At 42.6% G+C, this 22,205-nt stretch overlaps 1 protein-coding gene and 1 long non-coding RNA gene across 3 annotated transcripts in view; one reads left to right on the plus strand and one right to left on the minus strand.

Annotated features, from left to right (window-relative positions):
- The window catches only part of fnip1 (folliculin interacting protein 1), a 41,000-nt gene extending 23,547 nt beyond the window's left edge, over positions 1 to 17,453 (plus strand). For both annotated transcript variants that reach the window (XM_080866314.1, XM_080866315.1), the window contains 10 exons: positions 523 to 658; positions 2,921 to 3,122; positions 3,496 to 3,581; positions 9,548 to 9,694; positions 11,494 to 11,663; positions 12,485 to 14,192; positions 14,327 to 14,492; positions 14,846 to 15,046; positions 15,181 to 15,296; positions 15,532 to 17,453. In XM_080866314.1, the coding sequence (XP_080722440.1) occupies positions 523 to 658; positions 2,921 to 3,122; positions 3,496 to 3,581; positions 9,548 to 9,694; positions 11,494 to 11,663; positions 12,485 to 14,192; positions 14,327 to 14,492; positions 14,846 to 15,046; positions 15,181 to 15,296; positions 15,532 to 15,610 (3,011 nt within the window). In that variant the 3' untranslated portion in view covers positions 15,611 to 17,453. The remainder of the gene's footprint in view (positions 1 to 522; positions 659 to 2,920; positions 3,123 to 3,495; positions 3,582 to 9,547; positions 9,695 to 11,493; positions 11,664 to 12,484; positions 14,193 to 14,326; positions 14,493 to 14,845; positions 15,047 to 15,180; positions 15,297 to 15,531) is intronic.
- LOC308386634 lies at positions 562 to 21,479 on the minus strand. The gene is made up of 3 exons (XR_013969828.1): positions 21,374 to 21,479; positions 20,381 to 20,522; positions 562 to 681 (listed from the first exon to the last, which is right to left on the minus strand). It is a non-coding gene; the product is annotated as an uncharacterized lncRNA (long non-coding RNA).
- Between the last annotated feature and the right edge of the window lie 726 nt (positions 21,480 to 22,205).

Genomic DNA, 22,205 nt, shown 5'->3' on the forward strand with positions numbered 1-22,205 from the left:
TTCATGTGACCAGTGATCAGTGCGTCCTGTCAGGGCTGTAAATAACCCTGTGATCAAGGCCTGTAGAGAGAGAGAGAGAGTGTGTGTGTGTGTGTGTGTGTGTGTGTGTGTGTGTGTGTGTGTGTGTCAGTGTCATTATCATGCCAAGCTTGGTGTAAAGCCAGTTTGTCAAACAACTGCAGCATGTGACTATGAGCAAGCTTGCTGACATTAGCGCTCATATCAAAGGTATTCAGTAATTACAGTCTGCGTTTGTGGAAACCAAGAAAAAAGATTGAATGTTTGAGGATTCATTTGTTTGTTTTCGGTGTACCAGTTTTCTTTTCTTTTTTTTTCTCTCCTTCTCTCTTAGATTGAGAGCACTGTTTTCAAGTCTGTCTGGCTGTGTTTTTGTGTATGATGTCTCATTGAAACTGAGTACTCTACACACTTGTTGTCTGACTAATTTGTGCCTTTTTTACTCTTCTGTCTCAACCATTCCCTCTGTCTGTTCCCTACTCCTTTCCTTATCTTTCATTGTAGCTTCCTTGAGCAGCCTGTTGATCACTCCCTTCCCATCCCCGAGCTCGTCCTTGACCAGCAGCTGTGCGTCCAGTTACCAGCGCCGATGGCTCCGCAGTCAAACAACCAGCCTAGAAAACGGCGTCTTCCCCCGATGGTGAGATGCATGCAGACATACATCTGTTTAAAAAAACAAAACAAAAACAAAACAAATATTAATTAAAATAAATATTCCAGTCAATAAAAACTGTGTAAATGAGGAAAGACACAACAGAAAATAAAGCAGGGCAGTTTTGCAGTAGAAAAACAAACATAAACCATTTGCCAGACATGCAAGCAAGTACACAAAAACATTAGGGTATCAGCTGATGACTTCTCCATATTTAAAAAATTGAGACTTCATTTGATTTCACTTCAACATTTGTAAAGTTATAAAACACTTAAAGGAAATGAAAATGTCCATCACAGAGTTTAAGGCTCAAAATTATGTTTCTGACCAACTTGGATATAATTACATTCATTACCACAGAAAATTCTAGCGATTATAAAAACATACAAACAAAAGAAACAAACTTAAAAGCTAGAAGGAAAAAAAGATGATCAGAAATGGTTTCTGAATTAATTATTTACTAGTAAATTATTTGTTTTGTTGATTTGCCAGCTGATTGATAATGGTTTCACTCTAATCCAGATACACAAGTCAGCTTTCCCAGAAGTCACACTCAGAGTCTCTCCTCCCAATCACAAGCGCCCAGTGGTCTTTCACCCCTATTCAGGGCCCCTGTCTGGCTTTTGTAAAGTTTATCCTACTAGGACTTCCTCCGAATCCAGCAGGCAGCTGGGAAAAACGCGCACACACTGCTGCTGTTAGTAACAACACTGTGACTAGACGGGATGCAGTATTGGTCTGCTGCAATCAAAGTAGCTGTCAGCCTCTGGTTGTGCTCTGGTTCACCCGGACCACCAAGTCTCTTTGTGTTTTCCAAGTTTTTTTCCTCCTTTTTGGTGGCAGTATATAGAATTACCTATACTGTACTAATGATGCATAAGAGTATATACCGTATTTCCCGGACTACAAAGCGCACCTAAATATTAGCCGCACAAGCTAAAATCAGGGGAAAATCCTGTTTTGTACATACATTAGCCGCACCTGACCAAAAGCCGCAGGTGTTTCAATGTTGACTTATCATATGTAAGAGAATATGCACAAAGGGAATTGTCAGGAAAGAGATGGCTGTTTGGAGACATCACTTTTATTAATATTTTGAAAAACAAGTTATGGGTACATATTTGCACATGTAGTACATAACAGTAGCCTACAGCACACCAGAAAAATAGATTCGGACTACCTTTTAGGCTCAGGTGCAGTGACACAGCTTTAACAAGAAGAAAAGTCAGTCATTCACCATCTTTCTCTTCTTCCTGCGCACTAAAACCACCAAAGTCCTCTTCTCCAGTGTCGGATACAAACAGGCTCAGGATGGCTTCGTCATCCACTCTTCTTCTCTCCTTCGTTGTCACTTTCAAAACCAAAGAAATCCTCATTGTCAGTGTCAGAGTCGAACACCCTCAGAAGGGCCGTGGCGGTGTCCTCCTCTCCATCATGCAGCAGTCCAGCCCTTCAAAATCCGTTGGTGATCGTGGATGTTTTCACACTTTTCCACGCTGTCAGAATCCACCGGTGGAGTTGGGCATAACTTGCTTTTTGGGCATAACTTGCAAGTTTATCGCCGCTCATCATCCACGCCTCCCGCTGAATGCGTAGCGCTACTTTGAAGTTTGTTTTTCGCGCTACTTCGTACGGCACTACGTTGCCTGGCGGACGGACATGTGACTAACATACCACTCTTGAACCCCGATCCTTCCGCCAGGCAACGTAGTGCCGTACAACAGCGGAACACACAAAACAAATCGTCTTACGATATGACAAAAATCATGGACAATCCATAGAAAAGCCGCACCTGACTAAAAGCCGCAGGGTTCAAAGCTTGTGCAAAAAGTAGCGGCTTATAGCCCGACATTTACGGTAGTTAAAACACTTTGCTCCAGCACTACCTTTGTACAGACACAGGGTTGTAAATAATCAGTAAAACTTGGGGCACCTGTAGGGATTGTTAACATTAACTTTTCAGTTAATCTGAACTGAATAATCTCTAACCTCCTAAACACATAATTTACTCACTCTGAAGTCATTAAATATTACAAAATATAAGTAAATATAAAGAAATGTTGATGGGTTGGGGTTTGTTTTTGTTTTTTTGGGGGGGGGGGGGTTTGCCAGTAATGAATGAATGTTTTATGCAAGGTGAGATGTAACAAATTTAGCTGGATTTGGATTCACAAGGCGAAGTGTTATATACACATTTCCTCCTCTAGCCTTGCTGTAAAGTTGACTCCATGCGAATCCTATCCTCCTTAGGTCGGTGGAGGAGAGCTTCAACATGTCGGATGAAAGCGGCGGTCCAAGTCTGGGTGTGATTCGGAAGAAGAAGATAGCCATAGGTGTCATCTTCACGCTGTCCCCCAATGCTGAGGAAAACAGCCGCTTCCAAGATTTCTTCTTCTCTCACTTTCCACTCTTTGAAAGCCACATGAACAAACTAAAGAGTGCAATTGAGCAGGTAAGTTAAAGGGATGGAATTTCATTTGAGGCCAACTTTTTATTGCAGTTTTAAGTTCCTATCCACCTCCCTGAATGATGATGTAGAGATAAGTTTTCCTGCAAAATCTAATGCATTAACAATGACATGAATGGAACAAAACATACAAACCAGCACTGTTTGCTGCTGTAATGAGCAGAGCTGCTGTCAGATTGACCGGTCAATAGTCATGCCTTTTTATATCTGCGGTTCTGTTTACTGGTGTCTGTTGTTGGCACTGTAAGAGCTCTGGTAGATTTCCAGTGTTAGCCAGTCTTCTCCTTTACAAGTTCTTTAGTTTGACAGCTTTGTTGCCAAATATCTAAAAGTGCATGCGTGTTGTGTCGCTCTCAAGGCCATGAAGATGAGTCGGCGGTCAGCTGATGCCAGCCAGAGGGCTCTGGCTTACAGCCGAATGGTGGAGGGACTCAACGAATTCAGGTTGGACAACATATTCTATTTACTCACTTAAATATATAAGTGATCTTACAGAGTGTAGTTTCTCTCACTTTTTTAATTACAAGCTTTTGTTTTGAACACTTCTTAAAACAAAGCTGGGTTTTTTTTAGGAAGTGTTTATCCATGCAATAAGGGATGTTACATAACAGGGCAGAACTTAAGCATAAACCCTAGTAATAACTTTGAGTGACAAAAACAATGTATACAAGTGCTCATAGCTTTCTTAAAACAAAATGGTTGCATTGACACTGTAGGCTCTTTCTGTTAACCAAAGTCAGCTGTTTAATCAGTTTCAGTCATTTAATATACATTAATATACAATGTATTTGGGAAACTGATGCTTTTTTTTCAACTTCTACTAGAGCTGGGCGATAGAACGATAACGATATATATCGCGATATAACTTTTACTCGATAGAGAAATTAAGCTATCGCGATAGACCTCGCCGCTCTTGTCCTCTAAAAAAAAAAAAAAAAAAAAAAAAAAAAGGTCAGCCGATCCAAATTCAGTAGCGCAGAGCTGAACCAATCACAGCCGCAGCGTCACGTCGCGTGACTTGCTACGTACAGCACAAGTGCCAAGCCGCACGTGTGTTTGTTTGGGAAGCAGCCAGCGGGTAATGGAGCCAGCGCATAATGGAGGAAATGAGTGTGCCGACTAGAAAAATCAACCGAGCGTGACCGAAGAGAAAACTGATGATGGTTCCAATGCCGGAGAGATTGTCGAACGGAAGAGCCATAGAAGTTCCGTAGTTTGAAGGTATTTCGGCTATTTCAAGTCTGACAAAAAACAGAGTAGCGTGCACTGTAAATTGTGCCGAAAGCAAGTCTGGAAATACAATAAACTGGTGCATGCGTCACACTGTGCGCCACGTTATTGTTTCGGTGAAATGAATTTCTACAATACTGTTACTGTTAATTCTACTCTCTGCAGTGTTTAAATGCTTACATATACACACAGTTACTGTCCCTCCACACATACGACTCGGTTCTGCTTCTATGCCCCAGCTTTGTTAACTTTTTCCCACCGAGGCTTCTAGACTTCTGATTGGCCAACATTTCTGCACGGTTAGGAATCTAGCGCCACCTGCTGCTTTGGCATGTTCATAGCAGCGTTTTCCTTCATTTCTGCCTTTATGTGTGGACGGGATTATTTTTTAAAACGAAAACGGAAAATCTCCGTTTTCAAAAATACCCGTGTACGTGTGGACGTAGCCTCAGTCTCTGACTGGAAGCGCTAATTCGTCATTCGGCTTTTGTCAGACTAAAGTAACTGTTAAAACTGTTTGAAAAGCTAAGCTATACAACAAGGAGAGATTGAGAATTTCCTTTTAGTTCTCAGTTTATTTGATATTGACAAAAGTTAGTCAGTTTTGTCTGTTCTTCTGTAAAACAAACTAAGATTTATTTTTAGAATTAATATTTTGTTTCTAAGTGGAATTGACAATTTAGTCTGTTTCATTTGTTCTATTTTGAAACTTAAACGCTTTAGCGGCTGCCTTTTGTGTAGTTTGCAATATTTGCCTTTATTTATCTGAAAAAGTCTCATGTTCCTTAAGTACATCTACCCTGTTGAACTTATTATGGGAAATAAATATTTAAAAACAAGCTGCTGATTATTTCACATTTTACTTGTGAGCAACGGCACATTTAAATCTTACAAATATAGTTATTTGGCTTATATCGTGATAGATATCGTTATCGCCTGAAATGAAAAAAAACATATGAGATTTTTTCATATCACGATATCGCCCAGCTCTAACTTCTACAAAATAAAACTGGATGCAAAAGGATGCTCTGAATCTTGCATCCATCTACACATCATGGGACTTGGCCCATCTTATTTAAACATATTTAAATCATTTTATTTTGGAGGCTGCAAACTGCAGAGCCACTGACCCAGCTCCACTTCGAGGTTCAGCCCTACATGAATACTGACAGAGGAGATCTGGACTTGGTCAAACTTACTGGCATTGAGCACCACTTATTTTGTTTTCTGTTATTGAGGCCATGTAGGCATGATAGGCTGCAGGAAAGTAGCTGTGAAGGAATGGAAAAAGAGGGGTAATATATTCCTCTGTTTAGGAGACAAGGAACTGCTGCGTTGATGAAGGAAGGTACTCTATAAAAGAGGCAGTCATTGTTATATATTCTGCAGAGACTCAACATTTACAAGGAATCAGATGACACAGATTTATATCAAAATAGTTTATCAGACTTTTTTTTTTAATTTTTTTTTTTTTATCCAAAGCTGCTGTTGGCAAAGTCACGATGCTTTTGCAAAGTGGGTCACCAAGTACTGGTATCCATTTTTATGCTGGTGCCGACATTTGGTCAGCTTTAATTACCTGAGAAGTATTTTATATGCGTCTTTCATTCCAAGCTTGGTTTGTTAAGCTAGTGGGTTACTAGGGTCCTCTTTCAACATCAAGCAGGCAGAGAATGTGAGTGTGAGACCTGGGGTTTACCAGCTAGGGTGGCTTGCGTTGAAAATACATGTGACATTTAATATTTACTGGCTGCAACAGCGAGTGTCATAGTTTTACCTTGTGAGTCTTTGTTTATGCAATCTCCTTGGAAAAAAAAAAAAGTTCTGGGAGCAACAAATGTAGCGGGAAATGGGTTAAAGGTCATTTGTAAACTGAAATCTGCATTTATTTGCATATAAATGCACATTTGCTGTTTTGGCCTTGACCAAATCAAAGTTGTTACTTTGTTACTGCAGCGCACACAGGAGGCCTTTGCTTTGGTGCTTTGACTAATTTTAGGCAGGCTTATTTGATCACGGTTTTAGAAGCTACATCTCAAATTATGCATCACTGCATACTTTGTTGAGAATTATTTCTTTAGACCTTTTAGAAACATCGGTTCCAAGAAGGATTCTGTCTTTATTTGTGATGACATGAGTTATGAAATCATAAATTTGTGATGATTGGCCTGTAGGATTGTTCGGTATGTCTGTCTGTGTGTGGGTGAGACATGCTTGCCATTATTGTGTGACTCGTAAAATGTTCGACTTATATAATGTGCGTGCGTGTGCCCACCTGCTTGTCTCTGCCACCACTTTCACTCTCCACATACACACTGGCACGCAGTTCCCTGTTTGACGTCCCACTCATTGCTGCAGTCACACGCCTGCTGACAGCCGGCCTCAGCAACCCAAGTCTCCTGAGCGTCAGCCCTATCTATCTCAGACAACTGGTCATGAGCACCAGAATAGTAAATAATATGCAAGTGCCAGGAGGAGGAATGCTGATCCCCTGGACTCACTAAATAGCTGCAAAACCACCTTCAGATATAGACTAAATATAACAGTAGTCACTTTTGCCATTAAGTGGTTTTGACTTAATGGAACATTGCAAGACGTAACTGGACGAAATGCCTTTCTGTGACGCTGACGTGGCTTCAGCATAGCTGGAGGGTGGGCACGCGCACACACCCTGCATGTTGGCAAAGATAAGGTTAGTAGAAGCATCTGGACATAAATGTCACAGCAGACTATATTGGGGTTATGCCAGAATTTGCGGGTTAAGTTCGAACAGGATTTCTGTGCAAAGCAAAACACCTAACACACCGGAGTCTTAATTCTCATTCGGGCACACATACAGTGAAGTTGGGAAGGTTTTTTTTAGACACTGAAATTGAGTGTCAAACATAAAGCCGTATGTCCCTGAAACTTTCTAAACAAAAAATACATAAATAAGTAAGAAGTCCCTTGAAGCACTTGGGTAAAACTCCCCCAGAAACTGAAATTTAAAGTCGGTAGGTTGGTTCCATAGATGATATTGACAAAGTGAGCTGACATGACAGTAAAAGGGCAATCAGTGCTCTTAAAGTCTACCCTGCCTCCATTCTAGTTTAGCCTTAAGCATCTGAATAATGGTGGCAAAGAGTTTTCCCTGTTTGTATAAAGGTTACTCCCACAACCAAAAATCTTATTATTGGATTTATAACATGTTAGTCTCTATAAACAGCTTAACTAACAGTATTTATGATGCCTCTTAAAGTCAACTTATGAAACCAACTTAATGAGGGCAAATGCTTGGACTGTCACTCACCATAGTGAGGTAATTTATATCTGGGTCCTCAGCCCGACACAACAGTTTAATTCCACATCACAGCCGTGCACTTTTAATGTTCACCTAAACAGCTGATGCGTGGAGGCTGAAGCTAGATTTCCCCACTCATCTAGTGCCGGCTTGGCCTCAGACCTCTTTCCAGTGGCAGGCTTTCAGTAATGTACACCAGACACCGGGAACAAGTGGGGCTTAGGAGAGGCCGCAGGAAAAAGTCAACCCGTTTATAATACAGGAGTGAATAAAGTATTATTAGTTCATTTGATGCCACAGTCAAATGATGGATGATCTTTGCTGCCCTGCAAACAAGAAGACATAATGAGATCTGGAGATGTGTGTCTGATTTATTCCAAGTTCATTCTGCTTCACCGATTGATCGTTGATCTTCTTGCTATTATCACACATTTTATCTGTCAGACTGTTACCTAACGCTGTGATGTTCTAGTTTAGCACGATTTGTTTCTGCGCTAGTACACTGATAAAGACTCGTTATGTTGGTTCAGTTAGTGACAAAACAAGACTGCCAGCAGTTAAAATGAAATCTATAACACTAAAGGGTCATCTAAAGCAACACTTAGCTCTTTTTGTTTTGTTTATAACAACTAAATATTTGGCATCTTTCTATTTTAACATTAGGAACTCTTGAAACTTAGTTTTGTAGACATGGATTAAGCTGGGAGGTCTTCACTGAGTTTTTCTTTTAGTTGAGGATTAGTCAAAATCCACATGTAGGAAAGTGGCTGTTTGTCACTCTGAGCTTGGGTTTAGGGATGGATTTATTAAAAATCTTACTTAAAAATAGATCTGCGTGGCAGTGCTGTTAAATTCACCTAGAAACAGTGAGGCGCTAAGTTGTTTTCTTTGGAAAATTACGCAATCCTAAAATAGCTTGATCACCAGAATACTTGACCTGAAGTGAATGTCACTTCCACTGTGTGACACCTGTGTTTTCTCACAGCCTGCGTCACTCCTGTCACCGGGTTCATGATAGGTCAGAGAGGTTGTGAGTTTACTGCAGAATTAACCGTGTTTACAGCTGTCCCGAAGCTTCCAGTAAGACTAAATCAAGAAATCAGGGCGGGGTTTTATTGCTTATCAGTAGAACCTACAACCCTTGTGACAGATCAGCCGAGCTGATGGCAGATGGTTAAATCCATTTCAGTTTCCTTGACTATGCTGCTGTTTTAGCTGAAGATTGCAATTGTATTATAGATTCAGGTAATTTGTTTGCAGCAGAACTAAAGTAAGCAGAAAACTTTCTACAGAGCACCTCATCACCTGATAGAAACTGACAGCACTTTTTGTTTTCTTATCCACTGAAAACTGCTCTTTTAATATGGGGGGAAATGGATTTGCTATTTCAAACCCTAAAGCAATGATCTGCAGTCCATATTTTAACCATGACTAAAAATTCCTGATTTTCCACATTCCTACGTCTGCAGAGATTCCCTTCTGCCTCTGTGTCAAAGCTTGGCCTCTGGCCGAGACATGCTCACCAATTCACCCCACGCTCCATGGAAACTCCTGTCCTTCTCAATGGACAAATGCCCCAGCCGAGCCACATACAGATGCATATACACCCACACACTGTACAGACCAAGAGACAAAGTTGGGTGTGTGTGAGGAGGAGAGAGAGGGTGCACGCAAGGTCGTCAGACTGTTACAAACACAGATACAGCAAGGGTCTCCTATGGCCTCAGTGTAGACAGCGAAGCTCTGTGAACTGAGATCTCTTTTGTTTACCCCAAGAGACAATAACGTCCCTGTTTTCTCTCTGTCTGTTTTCTCTCTTTCTCCTTGTTCCCTTTCATTTGGACTGTCCATGGCCTCCCCCTCTTTCATCGCTCCCTCCCTCGCTGTACCTCATCTCCAGGATGACCATCTGTGACCTCTACACCATGCCCCGAGTGGCCGAACCCGTCTGGTTGACTATGATGTCTGGAGCATCAGAGAAGAACCAGCTCTGCGGTCAATTCATGAGGGAGCTTTCTCTGCTGATGGAGCAGGCCTCCAAGAACCAGTTGAGTGTCTCCCTATTCTTCCACCTACTTCACTATTAGTCAAGGAATTTCTATAGATGGCACACAGATTTAGTGAGTCCATGATGTTGTGTCCTAGACTAAGACAAAGATGCGAGGTGCACAAAATATATATACATGTCGCATCTTTCTTTTCTTAGCAACAGAAATGGGGAACATGCAGATTTCCACACACACTTAACTATTCATTCTCTCTCCCTCATACTCCTTTGTTATGTTTAATTGCACACACAGACACTGACACCCTCTTTGCATCTATTTGTCCATTTTAAAAAGTGCTGTGAATGAGAAGATCCCTGCCAGTCTCTAATTGCTTATTGTTGCTATTACAAAGCCATGTCAAACCACTGCTAATTGTGCACGTATGAATTGGTTGCAGCGCTTTTATTGAACATAGCACCCATATTCAGCAGAGTTAATTAAAGCATCATTCACTGCACTGAACTGAGGTGTTGCATAATGTTTAGTAAGGTGGTAAAAATGCCTTAAAATGTTTTATCAGATCTTAATTAGAGTAACACCACAGTGGAAGTGTTCACACAGTTGAAAATATTAAAACTGTGCTTGAGAGTTTTTGTTTTTTTTAATTGTAACTTTTTCTGTATTTTTTTTAAAATTAATTTGTCATTTTATCTTCTATAAGCTCCATATCAAAATCTACAACTTCACTGATTTTGTTGAAAACCAAACTATATTTTACTTTTTCGTATATTTTTTACATTCAGTCATTTATACAAATTAGACCAATGAGAGAACATAGATAAAGGCAGATTATCATTACTGTACTACATGAGCCATGGATTTTAAGACATTTGGGACTTTTCTCGTGTTCTCTAATTTCCAGCATGCTCACTGAACTTAAATAGACAGTTTTTTTCCCCCCTAAGTAACCAGTTTCTGTATCAGCATCACCACTTAGCTGAAGTCAGTGTTTCCACCACTACTGCAACTACCTCTAAGTGCTGTTGACTCTAGAGTGAAGCGTCATGTTTCCCTGGGAACCAGTGCTTTTACTGTATCACATCACATCTTTTATGAGGCCATCTCATCAGTGTTCCCATGACTGATGGTTCTGATAATTCCAGCAGTCCCGGCACGCGATTGAACTCTGCTAACATGACAGAGTTGAGTCATGAGACAGGAAGGGAAGTAGACACTTGTGGTCAGAACTGAGAAGTGAATCATGCTCATGGAGTGTGTGTGTGTGTGTGTGTATGGGTGTTTCGCTTAATGTGTACAGCTGCGTATGTTTCAAACTAAGGATTTGTGTTTGTGGTGTCCAGTTCAACAAGAAAGAAATGAACGAGGTTTTCCAAGTAATGACAGCACATTTGACCTTACTGAAGTAGGTCAGGAGAGAGACTGAGAGAGAGAGAAAGGCAATTTCTGGACAGATGGTAATCATCGAGGGTGATCAGGGCGATATGGTCGTAAGCTGTGCCCATAGCATGGCAGCATGGTGGTTAGCGCTATTGCCTCACAACAAGAAGGTTAAATGTGTTGAGTTTAAATGTTCTCCTAGTGTCTGCGTGGGTTCTCTCTGGGTAGTCTGGCTTCTTCCCACAGTCCAAAAACACGCAGTAGGATTAGGTTAAGTAGGACATCTAAATTGCCTGTAGATGTGCATTTGAGTGTGAATGATTTTGTCTCTTTGTGTTACCCTGCCTCCCGCCCTATGGAAACTGCCCCCACAACCCTGAATTGGATAAGTGGAAGAAAATGGATGGATCGTGATCATGCACTGATTCCCTCTTGATTTATTTCCCCCCCCCCCCTTTAGATTCCTTCCCGCATTATTGACAGCGATTCTGACCAATCATCTGGCTTGGGTGCCCACCGTCATGCCAAATGGGCAGCCTCCAATCAAGATCTTCCTTGAAAAGCACTCCTCCCAGAGCGTCGACATGCTGGCAAAGACGCATCCCTACAATCCTCTCTGGGCACAGCTAGGTGAGACGGTCAAAGACAAACACACAGGCAGAGAGACCGAGATGTGCCTTTGCTTGTTGTTAAAGCACCTGGGTGGAGTGAAAGTAAAACGTAACACCTGTGTTTGCTCTTTATTTTCACTGGAACATTGTTGCCATTGTTAATCATTACAACTTGAAGACAAGTTATGACTAGACTATGTTCGCTACCTGCAGCTTTAAATCTGAGTAAGCTAGATGTCTGTGCATCATCCTAAGAGGTGTAATGCAGACATTGTCTTTTAAGTCATCTCAGAAGCAGCGGTCATTCCAGTCCACATTGCATGTGTAATATAAATACTGTTTAAAATTGTAATAACTTGAAGTGAAAACTGGGTATACTGTTAAACTCTCCCTGATTCATGTGAAAAGCACTGCGTTGTTTTACAGAAGTTGAACTAATTGAAGTACTGAGATTTATTAGTAGTTGGCTATTATGTAAAATCCTATAATAAATTTTAAAGGGAAGTCTTAATGAGTCCTCATTTTTACTCATGTGACATGGAATGTAATTAGAAAGTGAGTTAACACTGACACCTAGTGTTAACAGCTGAGAGCTGCAAACAGTCATATGTAAAGAGAAGCGTGAAAGAGATAACCAAGTACAGTATTGTTGGTGTGTATGGGTGTTTAAGTAAACAATAAAGAAGAAAATATGATATTTTTTACTCTCCAATAAAACTTGTATTCAAAATATACATTTCCTGTCTGAGATTAGGGAAACAACGTAAAATTATAAAGCCAAGAAAATATGGAATTAATTAACATATTTGTAAAAATGACTGTTCTTTTATCTTTTTGTAGGGGACCTGTATGGGGCTATTGGCTCCCCAGTTCGGCTGTCAAAGACTGTAGTAGTTGGCCGCAGACAGGAGCTTGTCCAGAGACTCCTTTATGTCCTTACCTACTTCATTCGCTGTTCTGAGCTGCTGGAGACGCACATGCTGGACAGTGCTGAGGACGAGGCCATTGTCATGCCCGGCTCCCTTATAACTACCTCCCTTAGAAAGGGCGAGGTGGAGGAGTCTGATTATGTCTTGGTTACCGTCCACAAACCCAGCGGAGACTACCTATCCCAAGGGGCCCACAGTCAGCAGACTGAAACAGAAGACAGCATCTACCCTTCAGACAACAGCCTGCAGAGCAGCACATTCACAGACAATGAAGTGGAGCACAGTGCTGGAGAGCCACCCAACGAGGAAGAGGAGGAGGATGAGGATGAGGAAGACAGCAGCGAGAGCCAGGGATCGAGGAGCAGTGTGCTTCAGGCAGGACACGGCCAGGGCACAATTCCCATTAACAGGATTGCAGAGGTGGCAGAAGATAAGGATGTGTGCAAGGAGTCTAGCAGCCGACTGTTCACAGAGGCTCGAGTGGAGACGGTGCTGCACGTTGGCTTGGCTTCCACCAGGGAGCAGGTCTGTGTGCTGGATACAGAGACCAAGGGTGACCTGAAACCTATTGATCCATCCATCCCCACAACCCTTGGATCAGATCCATCCTTACCTGTTCCCACAGAAGTAAAAAACTGTGGGTTAGATGCTTTAATTAATGCAGCATCTGGAAACCAGACCACTAAAGTGCTCCCTGCTCGGCCGTTGGGGATGCATTTGGAGAAGAAGCCTCCAGATAAGAACCTGATTGCTGGAGTATCAGTGATACCGGGAAACTCTGTGATAGGGCCCATGGCTTTGACTCTGCCAGAAGACGAAGAGCCAACAACAAAAGTGACTTTTCTCATTGGAGACTCCTTGTCTCCTGAATCAGACACAGAGAGCCGCGGAAGGAAGGTGGAGGAGGACTACAAGAAACACATGCTGCAGCTGCAGCAGCCATCACAGCATCAACGAGGACAGCATTATCAGCAGCAACCGCAGCAGCTGCAGATGGGAGCCGAGCTAAAGACCAGCTGCACCAGAATGTCAGAGGACCAAACCAAACAGACCAAGGCAGTTTCCACCCTGCAGCGGGTACCGAGCAAGATCTCCCAGTGGGACCTGAACTGTAGGGATGATTTTGATGATTATTTCAACCCTGGGGAAACTAGGACTATAGATAATGTTGCCAAACAACATGAAGCCAGTAGGAACAAGGACTCGGTGGACTTTTCAGCGGCTTCTCGGTATCATGAACTAGGGGATCTTGGCTTTCACAGCAAGGCCAGGGTGCAGGGTTTGGGCCTTTGTTTAGGTCCAGGTAGTGGAGAGATGCAGTCATGCAGGAAGGGAGAGAGGTTGTTGGATATGGAGAGGAGGTGCAGGTGTGAATCTACAGACTCTTCTGACATCTGCGTCTGCAGGGGCTGTCCTGCTGAGCAGGACAAAGATCTTGTGTTATCAGTCCCCGTTCCCCAGGATGCAAGGAGTAACAGCAAAGAGGACCAAAAGCACAAATCAGCGCCCATCAACGACTGGGAAATACCACGCAATGAGAGCTCAGACAGTGCGCTGGGAGACAGTGAGAGTGAAGAGACTGAGGACTGGCAGGAGGAAGTTCTGGTGCCTTTTCCCGGGTGAGTAGAACTTGCTCAAAAACGTGTTTTTGTTTTCAGCAATAGCTGATTAGTTGTTGAGGAATAAAAACTAAAACTATCCACAAAATGTGAGATAAAATAAACAAATTTCTCATGTCATGTTTCATCGACAGGTCAAAGCTGGTGGAGAACTACTCTAAGCCAAGCATTGCTAATTTTGGCCGGTCTCTCTTTGGAGGCTACTGCCCCACCTATGTGCCAGACTTTGTACTGCATGGGATGCCCAGTGACGAGAAGCTACGGCAGAACCTCATGACTGAATTAACCCATGCAGTTCAGGTAAAGACTGGAAGGACTTACTCTTTAAGGAGCCACACGTTTTCCCTGCATAAACAAAAAGCTCAATGGTGGTGTCATACCCAAAAAGGAGGCTTTGCAGCATCAGGGAGTGGGCAGCCTGAGATCATGCCAGTAGTTAAACTTGAACTCTACTTTTCAGCTGGAAAATGATTCTAAGCACACAATTAAATCCAGCAGGAAGTCACTAAGAAATTAAGAAAAAAATGGAGTTGACTTATGCATGTTTGAGAAGTAATAAAATAGAAGACTGGGTCACGTTATGGATATTCGTGCTTTTTGTGCTTTCTATGTGTATTTCATTGGTTTAAATGGCCATCCTTATCCTCCTGTAGCATCCAGTATTGGATGAGCCCATAGCCGAGGCCGTCTGCATTATAGCAGACACAGACAAGTGGACAGTGCAGGTGGCGAGCAGTCAGAGACGAGCCACCGATGTCAGCAAGCTGGGGAAGGAGGTCCTGGTGTCCAACCTGGTGTCCAGCTTATTGCAGTCTACTAACCAGCTTTACAAACTCAACGTGTCCCCCAACTTTGTACGCTAAGTCTTCATCTTTCTGCTTTAGAGTCAAGATCATGTTGACCCCTAATAATTTGTGTGTATACAGTAAATAGCACTTATATTATTGCTTATAAGTCATGCTCCATGTGTTGTTCCTCTCCTCTTCAGTGTATAATGCACCTTGAGGACCGTCTGCAGGAGATCTACTTTAAGAGCAAGATGCTTGCTGAGTATTTGAAGGGCCAGACCAGAGTCCACGTGAAAGAACTGGGCATGGTTTTAGGGTAAGCCCTTTACCTTTTTTCTTATTCCGACTTTGAAATGTTAGTTTGTCTGTGTAAAGGTTCATCTGCACCCATTTCAGCCAGTTGTTTTCATCATTACAGCTAGTGACTTGGATACTCCAATCTTAAAAAAAAAAAAAAAAAAAATACAGGTCTTGAATAAATTTCCCAGGTGAACAACAGTGTAAACCTTTAATCTAACTTTTATTTATTATTTTATTTGGTATCTTTGCAGAATCGAGTCCAGCGACCTCCCCTTGCTAGCTGCCGTGGCCAGCACTCACTCCCCCTATGTTGCCCAGATCTTACTATGAAACAGTACTGGCACTGAGGTCTCCAACAGTTCGCTTCCTGGGGAGGTCGGTCAGAGCTGTGCGGTGCCACCCGGCCCCAGAAACGGGCCGTCCACGCTCTGCTGCTGACTCTCTACATGGTTTCCTGACCCGCGTGTCTGTGTGGCACAGGTCTTTATGGACCACAGCCAGAGCTGACGCTTAAACTCATTGCTGCTATTTCAAAGCAATGATGACGTTGAACCACAGGGTGGAGTTGGAGACCACAGACCCAGAGATGGAGCGAGGCACTGCGGATGAATGGAAACATCCCTGAGATGACCTTCTCCTGTCGTTGTTTGAATGTTTTTAAATAGGACTCTTTCATTTTAGGACACAAAAGCCAAAGACTTTAATTTTATTTTTCAGCTGAAAATGAAAATCTAAGGGTGTCTATAGTGTAATAACAATGGATTTGTTTCTTCATCTGCTTTCTCCCCCCCTGTACAATCTTAAACCTGGTCATACGAAGTGATGAATAACATGTTTAAATGAAGCAGGCGGATGATTTTAAACTTTCCTTTGAGGTAAATATCACTTGGAAGAGAACTTTATCAATCTCATGCCAATTAAGTCTTTTTGTTTATCGTCAGGACTTTGTTTACAGGCCAAATTTCCCTGAGTTAGATCAAAAGATTTTGCTTTTTGTCAAACTGCAGTGCCCACCTGACTTTTTGTTTTGTTTTTGCAAACTTGTTTTGAAATGGCGAATTAAGTGGCTATGACATTCTTATCACAGGTACAGCACTACCTCAGATCTTCATATGGGCATGTGGCTAACCATGTACAGCCGCCCCATAGAAAACCCTGAGGTACTTTCTAAGCTATTTTAATCATAGGAATGTCAACTGTGCAGACTCTATGCTGTGTTCTCATAAAATTTAAAAAAAAAAAAGGGAAAGGCTGTGTAATTCCTTAAGATGATTGATTCACACAAAAAAGGAAGAAACTTATTTTTGCGTCAGAATGTGATTAAATGGGGTCCCTTTATACTGTGGAAAAGCTAAACCATGCATTATCTACATCTATTTTACAACCAAAAAAGAAAAAATGCTGAAATATTTTCACACTTTTATAGCTTTGCGACCTTTATACGATGTTTACGGCGTTGATGTTTGCTGCAATGAGAGGAATAGAGGAACACAGTAGGCCTTATAGTGGATATGTATATGTCAGCTGACACTATTCTCAAGCTTGTTTCTATTACAGTTAGACTCACAAAATACAAAACTATAGTAGGACACGTTTTCCTTTTGTTTTCTTGGCATTGACAGATTTTGGTTGTTATGCAGTACAAGCAGGGTGCGATTTGTTGAGAGTAAAAATGCAGGCTTAGATTTTGTGGAATCTGGGACACTCTTTCTTCTTCTTCTTTTTTTTTTTTTTTTTAAAATAAATAAATCTTGAATTGATGGGAAAATGTTAACATGTTCACAAACTGCCCGAATCAGAGAGAGCTTCACATATTTTCTAACTATAGCGTACTTTTTATCCAGCACCTTGGAGGCAGTGGGACAATTTTTGAACTTCTGCAAATCTCTAAGATGAAAATATTGTTTGAGCTTGTTAATGGAAGCGCAGTCTAACTGCATTCTCTGAAAGCAGCACTCTAACCCTGGGAATTCCACAGTGTTTGTGTGTGTGTGTTTGTTCAGCCCAAATCGCACCCTGGGTATAACCCAAGTCTTAACGGAAAAGTGGCATAAATGTATCGCAGGCTTCTGGAGAGCTCGTTTTTGCTGTTATAATTGATATATACAAATATGCTTGTTACTGTATTTGAAGATACTCCGCTATATCAGCCTACTTTTTTTTTTTTTTTTTTGTACAAACCAGCCATTATGTTTAAAGGGTATGGATTTATATCTCCTTTTCCCTCTTTGTATATGGATAAATTATTTAGTTGCCTGTGTTTAAGTGTAACGGTTTGTGTAAACTGTACATATTCAAGTTTATTTCCATGTATTTGTACAGAATGTCTTTTAAAAAATTGTCTCCTCGAATTTATTCTTTTCCCAATTTTATGGGAACGTTGTGCAATAAAGATGCTGATGATGAAAATTTCTGTGCCTCTCTGGGAAAGTTTTTCTGTCTCCGAATTTAACGGACAGTTAGTTGACATGACCCCGTGTTTTTGGTTGGTTTACAAGACATTACAAAGTGGCTTTCTGTCAAACCACAAGCCTTTGAGTCACTGGCGCAGCTCCAGCTTTACGTTTCATCACATCCTTATATTGTGGTTTCTTCTCTCATTCCCCACAAACACTACATAATAAACTATTCCATGACTGCATAATTATGTGTAAACTGGTTTTAGCTTTTAAGGAAAGCCGTCTTTCATTTTCTCTTTCTTATCATATGAGCAATACAAATTATGCGTCATTTTTTTGGGGGTTGGTTTTTTTGGGTCTGTTTGTCTTACACAGACAGTGGATCTAAATCAGGGCAGACTCTACAACAACAGCACTTTTGTTAAGTTTGGCTGTCAGCAGTCACCATCTGGCTTACACGTTGTACCCACCTTTGAATTTCCCACCCTGAAGCTGTCTGCCACTCCACCCAGCCCTCTCAGTGCACGAGGTTAAATGAACAGAGCACGTACGCACACACTGCAGTTATGCAATAAATGAAGGAGTGTCCTGACTCAAAGCAAATACACTGGTGGAAGCTATGTTTCCCCACAGTAGCAACACTGCTGCCTTATGTGAATGGTAATTTATTAACACAGGGTAACAAGAATCAGTAGAAGTCGAGGCATGTGCACATTAAAGGAGTGGTTTATTGGATCTAACTCGGCTCTGCAGCTCATTCTCTAAGGGCACGGGTTTAATTATGAAATATAAGGACAAAAGGAGCTGAAGAAAACTGATTTTTGCCACCTGGAAAAGTCAATAAGTCATAATTGTGAGGTAGGAATCCATAATTATAACACACCAACTCCAAATTCTGAGAAACATCATCTAACTATAATATACTTTGCAATGCCATTTGTATTCTTCAGGTGGCAAAAATCGACTTCAATATAATCCCTGGAGTCAGGTGTTGCGTTCACACGCGTTAGGGTAATCTCAATATTCCGCAAGCAGAGCAAAACTCTGGTTGCACTTTGCCTTCACATGTGTCCAAAGGCAGAGGGAGGATCTATGCTGCGTTTAAGTACTGCTTTCATAATTCCTACACTGAAACACAGCCTGACCCTTCCCTTCTGCTGCACTGCTTTCAGCTTTTATCTGCATTTTCATTTATGACTGTGGTTGTTTGGAAAAGTCCCTGTGGTATAACAATTTGCATGTCTTTCTTGTAAATAGCGTATGGTAATGTATTGACAGACAATACAGGTATGTATGGATAGTGGATAGATGATGTTATTCGAAGTTTCCATACACTCACGGGCCTAAATGCCATATTTTGGGTTTTTTAATTATTTCTTTGAACTGTTCTTTTCTCATGATAGAAATATTTTACACTGACTTAAAATAAAAAGGTTTTAAACATTTTAGGGTTTTTTCAAATCCACACATGGTTAAAGTACACATACACCCCAGCTAATATTTGGTTAAATACCCCTTAGCAATTTGCACCTTGATCAGACATGTTTAGTAGCTTACAGCAAACGTCTGGTTATAGCTCTTAGGATAACTGGAAGAGGTAATTTAAATTGGGTGGTTGCCTTGTATTTTTAATAGGGTTGAGGTTGTGACTTTGGGGAGGCCATTCGGGTCAGTTTTTTCCATGTTTCAGGTAACTGCTGATTTGAGGTGAAGATAAAGAATTTGGAGATTGACCTCCTCCATTATTCCACAAGCTTTGTGCAATGTAGGACCAGTAGGACTAGCAGCAAATCAACCGCAAATCATGATGCTACCACCACCACGCTTGATAGCTGGTAGTGTGCTTAGGCTGGAAAGTCTCCAAACATGCCTCTTGTCGCTGTGGTCAGAGAGCTCAATTTTTGCTTGTCCGATTATAAAACCCTTCTCCAGAAGACATTTGGCTTGTCAACGTGGGCAGCAGCTAGGGGTGCAACGATACTCGTATCGATATTGAACCGTTCGATACAGTGCTTTCGGTTTGGTACGCATATGTATCGAACAATACAACATTTGTAATTTATTTTATCAACTTTCCTTCTGACGATGCTGTCTGTGTTGAGCGCTCAGTAAATCTGCGTTCGACTACTCAGCCTAGGCTGCACTGTCGAGCGCAGATCCACTGAGCGCTCAACACAGACAGCATCATCAGAAGGACGAGCGCAGGGCAAGCTAGCGAGACAGAAGTTAAGCTCTCCTTGCAACATGGCAAATTGAACCTTCCCCACCCTCATTCAGATGTGGCGTTTGGAATTATTTTGGTTTTCATGTGACGTATGACCCTGAAGGTAAGCACGTCATGGACTAAAGTAAAACAGTATGTTGGATGTGCCACGCAATGCTCAATTACATGGGTGGGAACTAGTGTGTTAGCGAGCAGTTAGCTCGTTAACGTGTTAGCCGTCTAGCCCCACGCAGGGGTAGCTCGATAACGGAGCACTAGTGGGAACACAATGAATATGACTGCACATTTACGCCGACATCATCCTAGTGCAAAGACAAGTGGAAGCAGACAAAAACAACAAGCATGCATGTTACAAACTTTACCCGAGTCATTTAGACAGCCGTTAGCACATGATTCTCCTTATGGGGACCTGATATGTTTAATATTGTGGCGAGCTCAGACAAGGAGGAGAGGGAGGTGTCGTTTGGTCTTGCTTACCGTGAGCTAGCCAGGGAGCACAGCCGTTTATTGACATCTGCAGAAACTCTTCAGCGCGGCAACCGCACAGCAACAACAACACACAGAGCGCCCTCTGACCCCGGAAGGACACACCGTCGCAGCGAGAAGGCGTCACCCGTCACTATGGCAACATAAACAAAACATAACTGTACAAACAGAACCCTGAACAGCCCTGACCCGCTACATAGCCCCCGCCTAAGGGGTCAGTCGTCCCCGACGACCCCATTGCCCCACACAAAGTCCTGCAAATGTCCAGGTGCCTTCTTTTGGCGCACCGGCCGGTCACGACCGGCGGGGGAAAAGTCACTCGGGTCAGAACATGGGGTGCCACCATCATCCCACTTCTGACACTAATGTGGCGAGCTCAGACAACGAGGAGACGGAGGTGTCGTTTGGTCTTGCTTCCCGTGAGCTAGCCAGGGAGCACAGCCGTTTATTGACATCTGCAGAAGAACACTGCCGCTAGCTAACTGCTCAGCGCGGCAACCGCACAGCCACAACAACAACACACAGGGCGCCCTCTGACCCCGGAAGGACACACCGTCGCAGCGAGAGGGCGTCACCCGTCACTATGGCAACATAAACAAAACATAACTTTACAAACAGAACCCCGAACATCCCTGACCCGCTACAATATGCTGCTGAGAATATAGCCCAGAAGAAGCGTATAGTATAGCTTTTATTTTGGAAAGAGACATTTCTCTGTAATAAACTCTCTTTTCCAAAGATGAGTGACTCCTCAATCAGATACAGGTGTTACCGCGCCAGATCCGCGGCCCCGAACCGTAGTAAGGAAACCTCTGGCAGTTACTTGAAGGTTCCGTAACTGACTCGTAGCCGGCAACAGCTTACTATACAAGTCAACTCCGCTAGCAAAAAGATCGAAGGAGGCGTAGGAAACTGCTTCACCGAACTTTATTTCTTCTCTAAGGCACGAACACGGCGTACAGTGGGCTGAAACAGTTTACTCACAGCGAGCATCGCCGACACAACTCTGGCTGTCGAGGGAGTTATTATATTCCTTTTATTTATTTTCTTTCCGTCTCTTCTGTAGCTAACCGTTACTTTTTCCCCTTCTCCGCTCTCTCTCTTCACACACACACACACACCAGGCAGTCCCGCTACACACATCCCGAATACATTTCCCATCAGGCTTCATCCTTAAAGGGCCATGCCTGTAACACAGGGCTTGCAAAATCGGGCTAGCGATTTTTCCAGTCGGGCTACCAAAATCTATCTCTGCCCTGCCCGTCGGGCTATTGTAGGAAGGAAAAATACATGTCAATGCTTTTGCATTCTTTCGGAAATGTAGCTGGGTAATTATGTCATTGGCATCGGTGAGCCACTGTCAATATGTGACATATTGAAATCGCGTTTGAATTTGCGCTTGTTTTTTGCTTTCACTTTGCAAATATCCAGGTGCCTTCTTTTGGCGCACCGCCGGTCACGACAGGCGGGGGAAAAGTCACTCGGGTCAGAACATGGGGTGCCACCATCATCCCACTTCTGACACCAATGGGGCGAGCTCAGACAACGAGGAGACGGAGGTGTTGTTTGGTCTTGCTTCCCGTGAGCTAGCCAGGGAGCACAGCCGTTTATTGACATCTGCAGAAGAACACTGCCGCTAGCTAACTGCTCAGCGCGGCAACCGCACAGCAACAACAACAACAACACACAGGGCGCCCTCTGACCCCGGAAGGACACACCGTCGCAGCAAGAGGGCGTCACCCGTCACTATGGCAACATAAACAAAACATAACTGTACAAACAGAACCCCGAACAGCCCTGACCCGCTACAATATGC

The sequence above is a fragment of the Rhamphochromis sp. 'chilingali' genome (assembly GCF_963969265.1).
Source record: "Rhamphochromis sp. 'chilingali' genome assembly, chromosome: 19".
In the NCBI taxonomy this organism is placed as follows: domain Eukaryota; kingdom Metazoa; phylum Chordata; class Actinopteri; order Cichliformes; family Cichlidae; genus Rhamphochromis; species Rhamphochromis sp. 'chilingali'.